At 39.9% G+C, this 20,177-nt stretch overlaps 2 protein-coding genes across 3 annotated transcripts; both read left to right on the top strand.

The window, feature by feature from the left end:
* The first annotated feature begins 23 nt into the window (after positions 1-23).
* On the top strand, positions 24-7,553 carry tmc4 (transmembrane channel-like 4). The gene is made up of 16 exons (XM_087812193.1): positions 24-166; positions 280-460; positions 1,217-1,347; positions 1,491-1,640; positions 1,814-1,899; positions 2,684-2,829; positions 2,897-3,044; positions 3,983-4,141; positions 4,199-4,356; positions 4,432-4,552; positions 5,545-5,642; positions 5,707-5,890; positions 5,963-6,093; positions 7,081-7,236; positions 7,317-7,395; positions 7,458-7,553. The coding sequence occupies exons 1-16, from the start codon at positions 124-126 to the stop codon at positions 7,524-7,526; spliced, it is 2,040 nt and encodes a 679-aa protein (XP_087668319.1). The 5' UTR covers positions 24-123; the 3' UTR covers positions 7,527-7,553.
* Positions 7,554-13,925: 6,372 nt separating this feature from the next.
* leng1 (leukocyte receptor cluster (LRC) member 1) lies at positions 13,926-19,073 on the top strand. Of its 2 annotated transcripts, none has more exons than XM_087778783.1 (5): positions 13,926-14,062; positions 17,149-17,336; positions 17,426-17,605; positions 17,665-17,951; positions 18,447-19,073. In XM_087778783.1, the coding sequence occupies exons 2-5, from the start codon at positions 17,205-17,207 to the stop codon at positions 18,664-18,666; spliced, it is 819 nt and encodes a 272-aa protein (XP_087634909.1). In that variant the 5' UTR covers positions 13,926-14,062; positions 17,149-17,204; the 3' UTR covers positions 18,667-19,073. The 2 variants fall into 2 exon arrangements, with proteins under 2 accessions (XP_087634909.1, XP_087634908.1); XM_087778782.1 differs by lacking the exon at positions 13,926-14,062 and adding an exon at positions 15,967-16,022.
* Positions 19,074-20,177: the final 1,104 nt, after the last annotated feature.

Here is a 20,177-nt window from a genome sequence, read left to right as displayed (position 1 = left end):
GTGAAGCCGGTAGAGTGAAGTGGGACCTTTGAGGATTCTTCTTTTCTATTTGTGTCGCAGTTTTTGAAATGAAAGAACAGTTTTTCACATACATTTAAAAGGAGAGTTTCCCAATTCAAGGAGATGGAACCACAGAGAGGAGATTCTTCGTACGGCGACACAGAGGGTTTGACTTTTTTGAGAATTATTAATAATACATCTGCTCATCATAACATTTGTTTTATTCATGTGTTGATTCTCAACGTCGACCTCTTTGCTTCCCTCCATCACCACCTCCAGGTTCTGTTTACTCTAGCAGTGGACAGGTGCCGCACCGACGGTCATCTCATCAGAACTATCCTCAGTTCGACCTGAGCCCAGACACCATAGAGGAGGAGGATGAGGACGAGGAAGGTGTCGATGAACCGGACCGGGAGCTCAGGAACATCCCTCTGTCCATGGCAGTGAAACGACAAGTCCGGTAGGAAATTCTGAATTTGTAATAAACTCACACAAAATATTTAATTCACTTGAAAAAAAACAATAACAATATCACTTTAAATACTAATTCTAAAGTTTCTAAAGAGAAAAACTAATTTTGGACGTCAAGAACAAACCATGAGGCATTTATAACCAGGCCGCACAGAAATAATAAAATAATAATAATAATAATAATTTCAGTTCTATTCGATAATAACTGTCTGAAAGGTGTTTTGTTTTGTTTTTGGTATTTTCAGTCTGTGACTCTAAACACGTCAGGACGCTCGTTTCAGTCAAGTTTACTCAAAAGACAAATCTGTAAAGTAGTGAAAATAACAACATTTATTTATTTATTTTTGTGCGTGAATATAATGCTGACATTATACTGATCAGCGAGGCAAAAAAAGGTAGATAACCTCTTTTCTAGAACATTTTTTAGTAGCCACGGACATGCTAAAAGCTAATCTTTCTAAAGCTAATAGCTAAAAATATTTATGCTTTTTAGTCTACATTTTCATTCAATTAAAATTCTGATGATCTTGTCGGTAAATATAGAAATATATTACATATATACGTATATGTATACATATTCTATCTCTCCCATGGTGCTTTGCATCTGTTTAAAAGTTTTAAAAATCTATTAGCATTATTAGCATTAGCATCATTTAAACTGGTCTGTGTTTTTGTTCGACACTTCTATGGTGCAGTCTCTTAAAAGGCAGCTCATGCTTGAATCTGAAACTGTATTTTTTTCCAGCGTGGCACAGCAGAAGCAGGCGTCTTCCCGCGTGGAGCGACAGAACAGAAAGCTACGCCGAGTCAAACAAAACGTCAAAGAAGTTTTCTACTTCTTCTCACTGTGGAGGAAGTCTGTGCAGAAGATCGGAGGTACAGATAACATTTATATTGTTTGATTTGAGGAAGTTCAGTGTTTCCTGATGACCATAGTGCTCCATATAAGTGCATAATATCTGACTTTATTTAACATATTGTCTAGTTTCATCATGTTTTAATAGATATTTGCTCCACAGGAAACTTTGGCGGCGGAGTCCAGTCCTACTTCCTGTTCCTGCGCTTCTTGGTGGTGCTCAACTTCCTGTCCTTTCTGCTCATCGGTGGCCTTGTCCTCGTCCCGAGCATCATCTTCAGATCAGAGGGCTCGAGTCTCGTCAACAGCACCGGTACCGTCACAGAAGAGTTGAACGTTATTGACGCAACAGGAACAGAACATTTTCTGCTCTGCCTTTTTATCATAGCAACAGTTTGTCCTACTTTTTAAGACAGCGTTGCCAGGGAAACCATATAAAATCGCCTCAGAAAATGCTGAGATGAATCTCTCCTGTGAGTGTTTCAGGGCCTCAGGAGTGTATGAACTACAACCCGAGCTCTCCGGGTCTGGTTCTCTACTTGAACTACTTCCTGGACCTGCTCTCAGGAACGGTGAGCTTCACTGATGCTGAACATTATATTTTAATATCATGCACACATTTTAAAACAACTCTAAAGAATAATTATATATATAATTACAAATAATTCTGTACAAGCAAATGAAAACACAAGAACACTTTAAGAGAGAGATGAAATAAAGACATGTTGGCATTATATACTCGAAAGAAATATATAAGAAATCGGAAAATGTTAAATTTTGTCAATTTAGAACTAAATCATATTTAGATAAATTCATTATTAAAATAAAATAAATAAATGTAATGATTAATTCAATTGAAGAAATTGAGAAAAAAAACATACAATAAACATTGTAATTATTTATATATATATATATTTAAATCATGAGGATCTTGGAAAATATTTTTAAATACAAAAGATAAGACAAGATAAGATATTCCTTTATTTTTTTTCCACAAAAAAGTAAGCATACATACACATTTTACAAATGAAAAATAATAAATAAAACAAATTATTCAAAAACAAATACAAAAACAATAAACAATAATAATGAATGAAAAATAACAATAGTACAAGTCAATAGTTTTAGATTTAGAGCTAGTTTAAATACTAGTTTAATGGGAACAGTTATAAATGTATTTGTTTTTTTTTTTCTCTATATTTACATTTTAATTCAACATGTAAACTTAGTTATATTTAGTTTTATCCTGAATCCCAAACTATAACTGTGAACTTGTGTATTTGTTAACCTTTTTTTGTTAATATCTGAAGGTATTTTCTTCAATATTATACTATATATATACTATATACTATTCAGGGTTTCCTGGAGTTCTGGTACCTGTTCTACGGCTTCTACAGCAACACGATGGTCGGCGACAGCAGCTTCTCCTACAACATCCCGCTGGCCTACCTCTTCACCGCCGTCTTCTACTTCGCCTTCTGTCTCGTCTGCATCATCGCTCGGTCAGACGCCGACAGAATTTGAGAAATCATCCGCGCCTTCGTCTTCACAGCAAATTTTTCTTTTAAGGATGGGGTCAGCAGCTCGGGTTGCCGTAGCAACGGGAGGCATCACGGTGGACAACTACAGCATGATCGTCTTCACCGGCTGGAAATTCGGCAGCTTAGGAGACCGAGACACTAAACTGAAGCAGAACAGCATCCGCTACGCGCTGCAGGTCAGATTTATTTTAGACATTATAATCCTATGAAACATACCTACAGTTACAGAGAAACTTGATGCATCCAGACTAAAAAAGGAGTGCAGACCTCTGCCAAGCAGCTCACTTATGAATATTGTTGTTTACTTTACTAGTATAATCAGAATCAGAAAATATTTATTGCAAGTATTATGAACACGACACAGGATTCTTTTGTGTGGTGTTGACAGAACAGAATATAATTAAATAAATGCAAATAAATCAATCAAATTAAATTAAATAAATAACTTGTACATTTATAGTGATTTAATTTAATATAATATATTTGGTGGCAGTGGTGCTCAAACACAAACAAACACAGCTGCTGCTTAGAAATATTGAAATAATTTGTGGATCCATTGTGTTGTGATTCAGAACTACACAAAACGTCTTTTTCTCCCTTTATAACATTAACGAAAGAATTATTTACATTTGTCATTAAGGATTAAGTCTCTTTTTTCTCCTTTCTTCTATGTTTTGTTTTTGGGGGGAATATTTTAGGAACTTAAAGTGTTTTTATATCATATTTCCAAATTAAATATTACACAATAAAACAACTTATCTAGCTTTATTTTATAATGTAATGGTATAGCTTGACTTTATCTTTTTGATTTCCTTTTTCTTGTAACAAAATATGTGAAATAAAAAAAGTTTTATGAAGGATCTTTAAATAAAATGAGTGACAAATAATACACTGACATCTTAAGCTTATTTTATAAAAATATAATCCTTTTTTTCCATCAAATGTAAGATTATTTAAGTGAATTCGTTCCTTCTCTCTTTTCGCATAATCACTACTTACAAGGCTCACACTATATAATACTTGCAATACTTGAGTTTGATGTATTTATTTTATTTCATTGTTTTAATGTTTTCACTCAAACTCTCCTTCTCTCCTCCTGTGCTCTGTCCATCAGGTGGACCTGGAGGAGGAGAGGCTGAAGAACAAGAAAGCTTCTTTGAATTTAACCCGAAAAATCCTCCAATACTCCGTTCGAATATTCACGGGCCTGCTGGCTCTGGGGCTCATCATAGCGGCGTTCTACTGCATCTTCCGGGCCACTGTGTTCAGTCAGGTCGGCATCACCAGGAAGATCATGTGACCCATATTTAAAAACGATGATGCAACGCAGGAGCAAAGTGGTGTAGAAGGGATCTCGGGTCTCATACTGGAGTACCTGCCGTCCATCGTCATCACTGCCGGGAACTTCCTGATCCCTCTGCTCTGTGACCAGATCGCCCTCGTGGAGGGGTACTCGCCCAGCACCACCGTCATCGTGGCTCTGTTGAGGTTCGTCACCTGAAGCCATGACGGTGTTTTTTGGTGTTTCTGTGAGGGTTCTGTGGAAACCATCTTTATGTTCAGGGCCGTGTTCCTGCGCCTGGTGAGTTTAGGGGTTCTGCTCTACTCCCTCTGGGCCCAGATCACATGTGCGGAGGACAGCCTGAAGTGCAAACCTTGCGGGTACAACCATGAACTTTACCCGGTAAATGTTTCACTTGATTTTACACCAACTTATATATAAAAAACAACCATTTTTGACTTATTTTAATTATTCGTTTTATTGTCATATAAACAATTAACTCAAAGTTATAATGTGTATGGAAGTACCATCAGAATATGGTTTAAATAAACGTTTTTAATTTTGAAACTTGTTTTGGATATGCTTTATAAGATAAACATTACATTTCAATAATATAGTATACTATATATTAAGTATATTGAAAGGATGGATTATTTATTTTATTGTGTTTTAGTAATTTAATAAAATAAAATTGTAATCTTTATTTAAAAAAAACATATATTTTATATTCTAATTCCCATAGTTCAAAAAACGTATTTTCCTAAATTCAATATGTTTTGATTCTTAACTTTTTAAAGTCAGTATTATCTGGTGGAACTATTATACCAGATGGTTTATATTGAATTCACAAGTCTAAAAATTAAAAAACATTTGATTTAGAACATTTATATTTGAATTATTGGAAGAATAATTATTATAAGAATATGAAACTCTTGTTTCTTTTTTAATGCATTAATTTCGAAAATACTGATTAAAAAAAAAATCTTATTATGAATAATAATAATACATTTTTAATCTGTCAATATACAAAGTAGTGATTTAACTTATTTAAAAAACAAGAATTAAATGATTTAAATAAAGTATTTAATAAACAAATCCAAAGTTTCAAAATTTGAAATAAAATCGTTCAATAATCTGATGGCACTGACATACTTCCATATATTTGTCTTTGTAATATAATTATTAGTTCATGACTATAATATTAAACCCAGAAAGGAACGATTTAATTCATAATATAGTCCCTTCTTATCTCACTACTTCTACTGATAAAAAATATATACATTTATTAAGTTTAAAATGTTAAAATTGTATTGTTTTACTTTTTCCTCTTCCTTTTATTGGTCACCGAAACATTTCATGTTATTACATCTTCATCAGTTTCTCTCCTTGTCCAGTGCTGGGAGACACGAGTGGGTCAGGAGATGTACAAGCTGACCCTCTTCGACCTCCTCGTCAACATCGCTGTTCTCATCCTAGTGGAAGTCCCGCGCAGGTGAGAACTTCAAGAAGGAAAATCACTTTCGATCCACGAGTCGTTAAGTGGTGACGATGTGCAGGATCATGGTGGACAACTGCTCCAACAAGCTGACTCAGTTCGTGGGCCGTCAGGAGTTTTTCGTGGCGCCCAACGTTCTGGGCCTGGTCTACGGTCAGACGGTGGTCTGGGCCGGCGCCCTCTTCTGTCCTCTGCTCCCTCTTCTCAACACCATCAAGTTTGTCATCCTCTTCTACTGCAAGAAGGTCAGTTTATTTCATCATTCATCACCTTTTATTCTTATTTAATTTGACTGAAACGGCTCGTCTCGTCTGCAGACCACGCTCTTCTACAACTGTCGTCCGGCGCAGAAGACGTTCCGCTCCACGACTTCTACCTTCTTCTTCCTCGTGGTCCTCTTGTTCGGCTGGTGTCTGTCCATGGTGGTGGTGATCTACAGTGTGGCCGCGTGAGTGTCGGCCATGTTGAAGGATTTCAAATGTTGACATGTTGTGGTTTTTTAACCCTTGTGTTATCTCCGGGTCAGCGTGACCTGAAGGCCGGAAAACAAACGTTCGTGGCGTCCTTTATTTGTTTTCAGGCCTTCAGGTCACGCTGACCCGGAGATAACGCACAAGTTATTCTTTTAGCGATTGATTTCAATAAGTTATTGGAAGGTTTATTTTTGTGGAATTTTTACACACAAAGTTTTAGATTCTCAGTACAATAATTAAAAATTAATTTATCTTAATTCAATATATTTTGTTTTTAGCATTTTAAATTCAATATAAAAATAATTTAGAAGGCTACATATAAATAAACATGTAATTTAGATGTGTGTTATTATTGAATTTAGAATATAAAAAATGTTTAAAATGAAATTCATTCATTTAGAGATTATTTGTTTTCTTTAAATTAATTCTTTAAATTGTAAAAGAAAATACAAACAAAAATATTTCAATATACACATGATTACATTTTATATATAAATATTTTATATAGAATAGAATAGAAAATAGAAAAGCTTTATTCATCCCCAGAGGGGAAACACACTTTCACAACAGCGCAGTTTAAAAAAATAAAGTGCAAGGAAAAAGAAATAATAAAAGAGATAATACAAAATAAAATAAAAACGATCTTAAGAATATACAATTATTTACAAAATTAGAAATTTAACACTATTAACAAAATAAAATAGAATAAAAATAAAATAAAATAGAAAAAGGAGAAAAAAAATATATATATATATATATATATATATATTTATAAAAATATATATATATTTAAATGAAAATCCACAACATTTTAATAGAAAAAAATAGATATATTTGAAATGTTAAAGAGAACCATTCAATATGATGATGTCACTCATATACTATTATCCTCCATGTATAAAATAGATCTAGTTGAGAACTTACTGAGCGTGTAGCGATTTAATAAATGTTTTCTCTCTCAGGATCCATCCTTCTATGGGCTGCGGGCCTTTCCGCTCCTTCCCCAGCATGTGGGCGGTGGTTCCAGCCTCTTTCCACAGCCTGTCTGAAGTTACACAAGAGTTCCTGTTCTTCATTGGCTCACAAGCCTTCTCCATTCCTCTGTTCGCACTGTCATGGTCGGCGAAACCAGAACATAGTCACGTTCAAATCACCATTTTTGTTCTCATCGTAACCCTTTCGTTTTCCCCTCCTGCAGCGTGGTCCTGTGTTACTTCGTAGCGTTGGCTTCTGTTTATGGAAAAAGTGTGACGATGCTGGAAACTCAGCTGAAACTGGTAAATCCTGGATCAATTACATTTTTTGAGATGTTGAACTAACGCGAGGGTTTGATTTACAGGAGGGCCGGGACAAGCAGTTCTTGTTCAAGCAGCTCGAAGAACTGAAACGACGACAACAGGGCATGTGACTCTTAATAAAAGCCACATTTAAAGGACATTTTTAAAATTTATTTTAAGCAGCAGGGAAGGTCTTTATTCATTTTACAATCCTACTTAGAGCGACACAACTATTTTTATATGTTATAAAGAATTATTTATGTATCTATAAAGCTTGTACTTCCATCCAGCACTTATAAACACTTTACAAAGAAACACATAAAACTCACACTTCAAAAAAATCGTCATTTTAATTTCTTCTTTTTTTCGAATTCTCTTGTTAATTTAACATTAAAATCAACCATTAACTGTGGCGACTGTGTCCCGATCCGAGGTCACAGCTTTTGTATTTCCTGGTACTGGTTCTACAACAACTCCCCTGTTTCCTCCTGAAAAAGAAAACAACTGTTATTCTCTAGAATCCCTGGAATTCCAGCAACAGCAGAAGCTTCAACAGGTTCTTCGGATCAGTCTCGGTAGTCTCAACATCTTGGTCCTGGTCCACATGCCGGAGCACAATATCACCATCTGCTTATAAGACCTTGTAGGGCCCTGAAGTTTCTATGTCATCAAACCGTCTCCATCTTGGAAACTCCTTCCAAAAACATGATATTTCTATTGTTTCATCCTTGCTCTAAGGCAGGGGTCCACAAACTTTCCCCTTCTCTGATGTGGGGGGCCGGGGTCAGTTTGTAACAAAAGAATAGAGCACAAAATGTAGGAAGGTGAATATAACAACAAAAAACATACAGTCGTGAAAAAAGGTGGTACGATATTTTAGTCAAACACTGTAAATAAAACAGAATAGTATTTGGCTCTGGTAGTTTCAGGACCACCTATCTAAGGTTTAATCTAATGTGGATCTCAGTTTACAACTCTGCTGTGGTGGACCGGGGAGTATGACGTCTCCCTGGCACTTGAGTTTGTTCACTGACTTCAGATGCTTTCTTCATCAAAGCCCGGACCGATCGTCCAGTACATTCTGTCCGATGAATTCTGTTCTTTCTCAGAAACTCTTGGAACATGATGTCCATCACATCTGTCTCTGGAATTCCTTGGTCACTGAAAACTAGTTCTGAGGCATCCACTAGTGAGGTGGAAGTTATCAGAGGATGTGCATCCAACCACTTGGAATGTGCATCCGTGACGATCAGAAACTACTGTATAATCCAAGTGTCTTGCTGGGCCATGATGGTTTATCAACGTCTCAGGACCATTTGTGGTACAGTTTTCATTTGAAGTATATACTACTATAGAGACAGTAGAGGTTTGTGGTCGGTGCACGTGACTCATTTCCTCCCATGTCAATATTTATGGAAGCGTTCCAAAGATAACTGCCGACCCCTCTTTACCCAGTTTGCTTAAGGTCGGCGTCCTTGACATGAAACCGGTCTTTTCCTTCCTCCTGGAATGCGATGTGACAACACGGCTCATAAGATAAGGTGTTTTTTTTGGCTGCACCTCTGATGGTCGCATGAGCCTCTTTGGATCCTCAAACGCTCTCTCTTTCTCCATCTCAGGAGTTCACGTGAGGTCATCTCACAGTTCACTTTCATTAGTTGGGTCTGGTGGTTTTTTTAATTGATGTTACCTTGTGTGAAAAGGGATTTAATCTCAGTTACATCCACCTCTTAACCAAGAAACTCTACTTCAGGTTCCACGAAGCTACACTTGTATCGAGTCGTCAAGTCCAGAACTCTCAGAGAGCGCCGACCTCCAACCGTAAAAGAAAAATCTTTATCAAGGTGTGAGTTTTTTAATACTGATTAATTCAAACTTGATACTGTATTGATGACAATCACACCGATCACAACACCAGAGTCAAGTACTGGACAATACTACAAGTCCTGCATCCTATAAACGCTGAAACCGTCACTTTTGTTTAGTCTCGTTCAGGGTCGAGTCGAACTGACACGGCTCTGCATTGGCAAGCACCTGGCACGCATCCAGCCTACAACATTCTCACAAAACATACACCAACACCGTTCTTTGCCGGTGTGAACCAAGGTCAGCCGTGAAGGCTTCAAGAAACATCTCACATCACTCGGTGAACTCTTGAGCTGCAGCGTTTTTCTCCTGAAGACACAATAAACAGATAAAATTCCTTCTCCTGGCCTTATTTTCAACGGTTTAATCTACTTGCTACTTTCTCCTGAATTGCTACATCCTGGTCCTCTGGTCCTACCCGAGACATTCTGGACACGGAGACCATTTAACCTGGTCAAGGTTGACGGTGAACCCTAACATACCTGTTTCCCCAGATGATCCTCAGCGTCTCGGCCGGTCAGCAGATATACGGCCATGTTGAGGATGTCGAGCCTGAAGAGACCTTTGTGTCTGTGTGTTTATAGTGAAATCGTTGTGTAGCTTCATCCAAGGACACCTGGCTCTCATCCAGTTTGCTGGACTTTTTAACAACCCGTCAGCTTTTTCAATCAAATCTTCCAGCTTGGATATCGAGTACTGTTCAAGATTGAAAACCCAGATTTACAGTGACTTTATAATCTCCACATAAACTTAACTGGCGCAATGTTCATTGTTTAACTCATGACTTGATGCACTGGTCTGGGTTTGTAACTTATTTATATCAACACAGTTTATAACCAGTTCATTTATCCATGACCTGCCGAACAGATTTGGTCCCGAACCAACTACAACCACTGATACTTTCGTGACGTGAAAACATATTCTGTCTTTTAACCATTTTGGATCCACTTTGGATATTGTAAACACCTCTTCATCACCTGGCAAGACTTTTCTGGTGCTTCACTTGTGTGATAAGCAGATAAGAAGATCAAGCAGGTTCTTATCTTTTCTGTACTTTTCTCCTCACTTTATTTAAATGCCCTTTTCTCCCATAGTTGTGGCGCTTCGTGTTGATGAAATTACAACCTCTCGGCATGTGGTCGCTGCCGAATTTGTAACATTTTTAATTAGTTGATCTTCCTCTTGGATAGTCTCCCCACGAGCCCGGGATAGAGTGGTTGTCAATGAATGAATGAATGAATGAATGATCTTCCTTGATGCTTGTGTAGCCTTGACATGATGAACCTGAGGCATGGAACTGTGCAAAGATTTTGTTTGTGTCTCTTTCAAGGGCAACTAATGTGAAAACCCAACTCTCCTGACTCACTCACATGTATTATAATTATAATTATTATTAATAAAATGTTGAAGTCTTCCTCTCCAAGATGCAGTAAGTCCCTCATCATGACCATGTTTTGAAGTTACTACTTTAAACTATAAAGTTCTACCTGCCTGAAGTCTCAGCGAACGAGAGGTTACGAGAGCGGAGTCAACTATGACTCGTTAATGGCTTCACTCATCTTAATACAAGTCCCCTTTCGGGTTTGATGACACGCGGTGACAGACCTTGATGCTTGACCAATCACCGCAGAGTGGGTGTGGTTATGGTGAACAAGATTTAATCTCCAGAGTCCGAGTGTTTTCAGTGGGCGGGGCTTAAGATCACTTTCTAAAGTAAATATTTAAATAAAAAGATAGTTTTGTACAAACACATACTGATGATACAATAGAGTCCAACGTCTATTTAAGACGCACTTAAATCAACACATTAGTTGAACTTAATGCTTGTCCCTGTAGTTGCAATGTTGGGGAAGTTCTGCTCAAAACTGTCATATTCTGTCACCAACTCTGTAGTTTCACGTCAACTCACTTGTATCCTCTTCACCAAAATCTGATACATTTATCCATTTTTAAATAATGATTCATAGACATGCGAGTGGGGGATAGACGTTCTTGTATTCTCGCAACCATAAACAACATGTCACGTCTCTTGTTACCCACAATTTACACACAATCAATTCTAAAAAGCTTGGACATCTACTGACAAAACATAAAACACAACTGATGTCTTTGTCCTCGGTCCGGACCGAAAGATTCGTCCTCTGTCCTCACACAGGGTCAAATAGACCCTCCCCGACCGAGCCAAGGATGAATAGCTGTGGTTGGCAAATAGGGGCTGATTAGAAGCTCACACTGGGTCAAAACGACCCAGATTAAGCCGTCGATAAAGGTCTTCCGTTGACACAGTCGGGGCAGTACAGGAGAGCGCAGCCTCTGCATATGTATTTCTCGCAGCCCCGGCAGACGTTGTACGTCTTACAGTCCTTTTTGGAGGGACACACCTGGCACCTCTTCCTCTTGCTCGCCGGGAGGGGGACCACGGGGGCCGTGAAGTCCGAGGCGCGGGTCTGCTCCTGGGCGAGAGCCGGGAACTGGGACCCAGCCGTCTGTGAAAGCGGCGAGCTCAGATCCTGCGGGGGACGGGTAGGAAACGCAGGAGACAAAGTCGAGAGATCGGCGGCGGTGACGCCGTCCCCGTCCCTCGCCGCCGCCAGCCTTTGAAAAGTCTCCACGACCGCCGCCGCCGTCTTGGTGCTGAGCAGGCGAGCCCGCCGCTCGATGAGCGGGGCGACGAGCGCCTTCCCCAGCTGCTCCAGGAACACCCTCCTCCTGTTGTGCTTGCGGGGAAGCCAGTCCGGGTTGAGCTCCTTCCAGATCACGAAGGCGTTGTTGGAGGACACGTCCAGGACGTTGTGGAAGACGGCGAGGGGCCAGCGCGCCGTCGTCCTCCGGCAGCTGTAGGCGCCGACCGCCTCGTCCAGGTTGTCGGCGCCGCCTCTGTTGGAGCTGTAGTCCAGGAGGACGACGGGCTTCCTGTCCGGGCGGCAGCTGACGACGCCGGCGTCCGCGTGGAGCGTGCTGAGCAGCAGCATGTTCTGGTTCCTCCTGACCAGGTAGGAGACCAAAGCGGTGTCCTGCGTGAAGGCGAACTTGGAGGAGAAGACCGGTCTCCCGCGGATCGCCAGGAGGTCGTTCGGGAGCTCGGGGTCGTCGTCTCCGACGGCGCCGATCAGCGTGTTGTTCCGCTCGTGCAGGAGCCGCTGCGCCAGTTCGTGGGAAGCGAAGAAGTTGTTGCAGGTGATGTTGCGACCCGTCAGGCCCTGCGTCACGTCCAGCACCGCACTGGTCGTCTCCTTCATCTCCGGGTCTCCTGGTCCTCCTCCGACGGCGGCGGATGTCGGCTTCTTCCCCGTGTACATCTGCATCTTCCAAGCGTAGCTGGACCTGGCGTCACAAGCCACCCACGACTTGATCCCGCACTTCGCCGGCTTGTTGGGCATGTACTGACGGAACGGACAACGACCTACAAGAGGAAGAGAAAACTTTTTTAAACAACTCTTGATTAAAAACTATTTTCACCCCCTACCTTTGAAAGGAACCAGCTGCTCCTCCACCGTGACCTGACGCCCCGGGTTGTAGAGGGTCGGCAGCCGCTCCGTCCACAAGTCCCAGACCCTCCTCACGGCGGCCATTTTGTCGCGGGCGCACCTCTCCGCCCGGGTCTCGCGGTCGTCGAAGCGCACCAGCTTGGAGTAGACGTCGAAGTCGTCCAGCGACATGGCGGCGTGGAAGATGGCGCGCCCGCTGGTGGCGTCCCACAGGCTGGCGGTGGCCTCGCCCCTGGACCTGTACACGCCGGCCAGGAGGAGCAGGCCCATGTAGCCGTGGAGGTCCACCTCGTCCATGTCCTGCTTCCAGTTGTCTCGCCCGTGCTTCCGGAGACCCTCGCGGTTCGTCTCCTCCAGGACGATCCTGTCGATCTCCGGCGTGAGGAAGAGGCGAAATGTCGAGACGATGTCTTTGGCGTTGGAGACCGCGTACGCCGTGGGTCCCGGCGGCCATGGCTGCATTTTCTGCTGCTGCTGCTCCTGCTGTATCCTCTTGTACGGTTTAGAGGACCAGATGATGGACCCGTTCTGGGACGGGAACGTCTGCGGCGCCACCAGAAGACTCACATCTTCTACTTCAACGACTTCTCCTACTTCTGTGTTGAGTTCATCATCCTGGTCTTCAAACTGCATCCGTAGCGTCTGCTCCTCATCCTCCTCCTCGCAGTCCTCCTCCGAGTCCGAGCGAGGTTCGCAGGACCACCTCGGACTCGTCCGGGATCCTTCGAACCAGGACCTCTTTCTCCTTCCACCAGGATCCTCCTTCTCTCCCTCGTGGTCAGATGGAGGTTCGTGGTCCTCAGAGTCCTCCTGGTCGTCAGAGTCCGGTCGGTGTCTGAAGGTCCGGTGCTCCCTTAGGACACCTTCGGCAGGAAGACTCGACGATTCCCTCTTGGTCTCCACTTCCTTCTGGTCGGTGCTGGTCTGGGGTCGCTCGATCCGTTTCCTCTTCTCGTCCTGGTCCTCCTCGGAGCGCGGCTGGTGAGACGAGGGTCCGGTGGTGCCAAACATTTCCTTAACTTTCTTCCTCATGCTGGGCTCGGTCCTCGAAGCTCGCTCCTCAAAACAATGGAACAAGGGTCATCTGGCGACTCGGATACGGCGCACACGCACGAACACGTCATCTCAGGTCGTCCACCGCCGTCCACGGGATATGACGTTTAACAACAACAACACGACCGGAAACAATGGCGACTGCAACAATGTTGATAGTTGGCTTTGTGCGTTTTTTTTTAACTGTTATCAGCTGCTGGACGCAGACATTTTAATCAGAGAGTTTTTCGACATATTTTTATACTTTCGGATCAAACAAGGTTTGTAGAAAAAACTATAGACACGTATTGTTGTAGGTAAGCTAGGCTAGCTACCCACATGCTAATATAACAAGTTCGTTAAAACCGTAATATTGCCTGAATCCAGTAGTAATAAGGTTTTATTTAATTTAATTTGTTGTTATCTTTTTACCTGTGTGCAGATATAATTTAATATTTTATTCATAATATTTTATTCACGATTCTTTAATTATCTTACTTTATTTAAAAAAAAAAAAAAAAATATTTATATGCCCTCTTATGGCAATATCTCCTTATTTATTTTTTATTAATCTCTTTTTGTTTCATTTACATATTCTGAAATGCGTCCATAACACATGTCTGTGTTGTGTTTACAGCAGTGGCAATAGAAGTTTTCTAATTCTGAATATGGTAAATATGCATTGTTTCAAACATAAGTGTCTTTTGTATGTTTGTGATTAAACGAAGATGCAGTTGTTTTGAGTTGTTAACGATCTTTGTAAATAATAAAGACTGGTAAAAGGTTTCATGTATTGTAAACCAGGTCATTCATATGTGTTCAGACTTGTGCAGAGAGACAAGGACCATGACTAGGGCTCTAAAACTATAGACCATGTGCAGAACCAACAGTAACATTGATGTCTGTGATCCCACACAGTACAGAGGTCTGTATATAGCTTGCACTGTGTAATGAGTGATGTATATTTTCAGATATAAAAATAATGTTTTTGCAGTTGTTTCTGAATGTTTACTGGTTTTATTTGTCAAATAAACCATTTTCATTTAATTAACAGTACTGTTTTTTTGTGTCACAATCTGTTCAATCCCTATCAGTATACATTACAAAAATATTTTGGTGTAATATGGGGAAATATACTGACAAAACACAGGTAGGCAGTCGTTTGAGAACATATTGCAATACAACATGTTCATCATGTATATACTTCCTGTAAAGCTGCTTGTGTATTTCATGTCTTATATTGGCAGCCAAACTGTTTTTCAGTTCTTGCAACACACAAAAAGAGTAAGAATGTATGGCATGGAGAGTAATGAAAGGAGATGAGAAAAGTATAGGAGGAGAGGAGAAGAAAACATGAATGAATAGAGAGAGGAAAAACAGTGAAAGGAGAGGTTGAGATAGGGGAATTCAATGTGAACAAATTGAGAAAAACGAAGAGCCTCTTTGATTATCTGCCTGTATAATAAAAAAACAATCAACACAAGAGTTAATAATGTTATTTAAATCCTTCGCTAGGCAGATAATAGTGTTTGTATGATCGGTGTTGACGTAATATAGATGGATAAACTTTATTAATTCTTCTGGAGATCTGCTTTGTGAAATTGTTTAATAATGGGATCATTGGGATTATTGGTGATAATGAAATCAAGTTTTTTTGGGGGGGAATAAACAATATTGTAAACAGCAGGTTTACTCATCGATATTAACTTAGAAAATATCATGAAGGCAAAACTATGTGGAAACATTAATTGTTAAAATTGAAAGGAAATAAAATAAAACAAGAAGAAAAAATAATGATGATGAAGGGAAGAAAAGAACAACTACAGAATGGATTATATCATTCAATAAATCAAGCTAACACTAGTGGGTAAAATATGAGTCTTTAGAGAAAAAGAACCACAAGTTAAATGATGTGTAAGCATTAATGGTTTTCTTGCAAGCATTTTGTTCAGTAAAATATTTTATAGATTTAAAGTATTGTTAAGTTTAAAATAAATAACAATAACATTTTATTAAGTACATCTACTGTTGTATTAAATATGCCAGAATTTTTAATAAATTAAGAATATAAGTATAGACTAAATGGATTTGTTCCAGAAATAAAGTGCACTTTAAATGAAAGGGAAACATGAACCAGTGATTATACCGCCATCTACTGTCAATATCATGTTATGACAAGCTGTGTCCACTTCCGGTTGGGGACTGTGTGTAGCTACTAGCTAACTAGCCGATCGTCTTCTGGTAAGACCTCATTTCTTCGCCTGTTTTGAAATAAAAGGTCCTGGACTGTGTTAAAAGAGATTTGTTGTGTTAACAATGGTTTGTGTTGTGATAAAAGCGTTAAATATTGAGGGATATAAACGATTTCTCTTCGTTGACTCGAGCTAGCAAACATTAGCTTTGCTCAAAGATTGTTTACCTATTTTACATTTGTGTTAGTTTCCAGTGTTTTTCCTTCTGTCCGTCATTAATAGGATTAATTTTTATTTTAAATACCTTTATTAGTTTTAGACTAAAGGACTTCACAAACAGCATGTATTACACACGTAAATGCTTGTTCATAGTATCACACAAACGAAAAACTAAAATTAATTGATAATGCAACAGAAAACAATAATAATAAACTAAAGAATAAAATAAAGATGAGAAAATGAATAACATGCACTTTCATTCCCACCCGCAGAATTTCAAACAACACAACGATAATATGAAACTAGTGTTTAGATACATAAAACATTCTTGGATTAATAATTGTTCGAATAAACAGGTTTTAAGATTGATGTAAAGCTTTGTTAGGGTTCCATGAAAAGTCTTAAAAACCATTCAATGAACAAATGTAAAAATAAGGCCTTAAACTGCATTAAAATGTATTGGTTCCCATTTCTTAGAAGTCTTAAAAGTTAGGACACAAAATAAGTAAAGATATGATGTACACTTCAAATCTGAAAATATCTGGTAACATTATTTTTTTAATGAGAATTAACTTTGTGTTTAATAAGCATGATCAAAGGAAGATTTTTCAGTTGACTGAAATTATAAAAATATATTTTGGATGATAGTTGATTTTGTCTCGTGTTTGATTTCAAATGCTATGAACATTCTTTTTTTTTTAAGTCTTGAATTGAACTTGCCTTTTGCTGTAGGAACCCTGTAGGCTAAAACATACATGAAATAAAAGACAACAGGTTAAAACAAAATGAATTACTTAGATAAAAGGGAGTTTAATAGTAGCACGAGTCCTTAAGATCTTTAGAAAGGTATCTGTTGTGGACTGAGTAGTAGATTTCTTCAAGGTTTAGACTTATGTTTAGGATTTTTAAATTGATTGAACACAGTATTTATACCTTGTTTTGTCTTCTGTTTACAGCCCAATGCTAAGTTAGCTAGCTGCTAAGCTAAGCCACAACAACAACAACAACAACCATGAACATTCTGCCGAAGAAGAGCTGGCACGTGCGCAACAAAGACAACGTTGAGCGTGTGCGTAAAGATGAAGCGCAGGCAGCCGAGGAGGAGCGTGAAGCCAAGAGGCGTGTGGACCGAGCCGAGCAGGAGGTGACGACACTTTCTTCAATAACCATCGTTTATCACCAACAGATCGATATATGATATTTGACGTGATACTCGCTTCTTCTTTTCTACAGGCTCGCACTGAGTATCTGCGGAAAAAGGCCCGAGCGTCCCTCCAGTTGGCGGGAGAAGTTGTCGAAGATGCAGGACCGAGTGAACAAAAGGCAGAGCTGGAACATCTCAATCTTTTCCCTTTGGAAGAGTCCACGGACAAGGGGAACGAGGAGTACCTGAAAGAGAAGAAAGACGAAAAGGTACCGACATTCTTAAATCTTCCTCAGAATCCCGTCTCAGACTTTTCATGGTCCTACAGGAGAAGCAGGAGCGAGCCATCGGTCTGCTGGTGTCGCTCGGTCCGCAACCGGGTACCGAGGTCACCCCCTGGTACATGAAGGGTAGCACCGAAAAGGAGGAGATGAAAGAAAGCGATAAGAAGAAGGGCATCACGGAGGAGGAGCGAGAGAAGAGGGATTGTCGCCTGAAGAACAGTCTGGACCCGATCAAAGACATCCAGAAAGGTCTGGGGGTTCATTACAAGAAGGACTACAGGAGCAAGAGAAAGGATAAGAAGGACAGAAGGAATAAGAGCAGCGGAGAGAGGTATGGTATTGACTGAATATTCTTTGCTCACTTCTAGGGTGAATCTGGCGATACAATGCGTATAATATATTGTAATACTGTAGTAACAAGTATATATTTGTAGTATTGTCGAGTACTTGATTCTGGTGTTGCAGAATTTACAGACCAAATGACTCTTGACGAAGTCGTAACTGCTTTTCATTTGTTTTTAAAAACCAAAATATGTCCAAAACATCAGCTTTAAAAGCTGCTTGACTGGACTGTATCCTCTTGTCCTCAGTCATCATCGGAATTTTGCGAGATTTTATTGTTCCTTTAGCTGCAGAAGATGTAGTGACTTCTGCTAACTTGCAGAATTTTATTTTAAACACTTTATTGAACCATAAAAAAGGTTTAAAAGCCCCTAAATTAAAATGATAATAAGATTATTTTTTAACGATACATTGCTGTTGAATATCGATACTGTATCGTATTGATATTTGTTCATCTAACAGCTAAAGGTGACTTTCTTTACAGTTCTATCGAGAAGTTGCGAGCAGAGCGTCTGCGGAGGGAGCTAGAAGAACGCAGGAAAGCCGAAGCACTCATCGCTCAGAAGAACAAAAAAGAGAAGGACCCGCGGACGGACGTGAACGAGCGAGAGCGACCGTACAACAGCGCCTACTTCCCGGAACTGGCCCGGAAGAGACAGCGACGGGACCGGGACAGCTGGAGGGACGAGATCCTGAAGTCGTGACGAGGAAGACTCGAAGAATAACTGTTGACTCAGAGCTCATCGTCCAGGTCAAGGTCGTCGTCGTCGTCGTCGTCATCGGCCTCCAGCAGCGCGTTGCTCATGAACACGTCAGGATGACAGATGGTTGGCCTCGCAGGAGCTCAACCTCGTCAACCAACAACCATGTGGATTTTAGCACGTTTTATTTTGAAATGAATCGCTGAATGATCTCATTGCATCACATAAGTTGACATAATTTTCTAACAGTTATTTATCATGTTGTTTTAGACATTGATAAGTTATCACTGTCGTATTATGTAGTATTACTCTTCACTAAATTGTGTCAAGACAAATATTATATGAAGATAAAACCATGTTTTTGTTTCCTGATACTAATATTATTAAATCCACAAAATGGCTGTTTCACTGATATTTTCCATTTCTTCTTTTGAAAGAATACTTTAAGATATTTTCACTCGCTTCAAGAACCTTTTAAATGTATTCAAGGTACAAGTTAAGCGGAAATAACTTTATTTTAACATCAATTTTATGAAATTATTTCAATCAAAATATCACTATTTTAGTGTTTAATAAAAAGTGTTGTATAATTCCTACCGTTCCACATAGAAATATCGACGATATGTTTAGTAAGTTTTATAAGTTGTGTTTTTAAAGTGTTTCGATATGATCTAATACTGTTATATAATGTTGAATGCTTCAGTGAACTGCAGGAGTATTTGCAATATTTGATAGTAGAAGCACGTTGGCAGCAGAGTGAGTGACTCATCGTGTTCTCTGTAATAATTTAAAGATATCAATCCGACCGAGTCTGTAAATGTACAACAAATACATGCTAATCAACATTAGCTCGGTGTAGCTACTTATGCTAATAGACAGATATTTGTGTTTTTTTTTGTTTAAATGACATTTGTTTTTTAAAATGTCTTTGTTGTACTTAATGTCAGACCCACGTATAAAATACTTGTTTGTTTTTTTTAACCTCTGCATAGGGGCGTCATAGCTAAGATGGTAGGTTGCAGCCTACTCCCATCAGTATATGTGAATGGGGGAATGCATGACTGTCAAAGCGCTTTGTGACCCTGGTCTAGAAAGGCGCTATATATATAATTAAAAAAAATAGATTATTGACTTTTGATCCCAAAATTGAGTCGATAACAGATAAGAGGTTGAACATTGAATTAATCCTCCAGTGATCTTTAAACTGATCCAGGTCTCGCACCATCAACCCCCCCCCCTCCCCCCCAGTGGGAATATCATCCGGGCTCCATTATTTTGGTCCGTGAAGATGGTGGACTCGGACCATGACAATGCGCGCCGTGAGAGAGTGACGTAGGCTGGCGGAGGAGAACAACACAGACGGAGCAGAAACACGAAGAAGAAGAAGAAGAAGCGATGGAGGCGCGAGCCGAGGATGCACAATAGAGCCGCCGACACACCGTGTTCAATTGCGGATTAGAAAGGGGGGAGCAAAGGGGGGAGGAAGAGGCTCTTTATCACAAGGAGAACCGCGG

The sequence above is a fragment of the Callionymus lyra genome, chromosome 17 (assembly GCF_982586985.1).
Source record: "Callionymus lyra chromosome 17, fCalLyr1.hap1.1, whole genome shotgun sequence".
NCBI lineage: Eukaryota > Metazoa > Chordata > Actinopteri > Syngnathiformes > Callionymidae > Callionymus > Callionymus lyra.
This window is presented reverse-complemented; position numbering and strand designations above follow the sequence as displayed.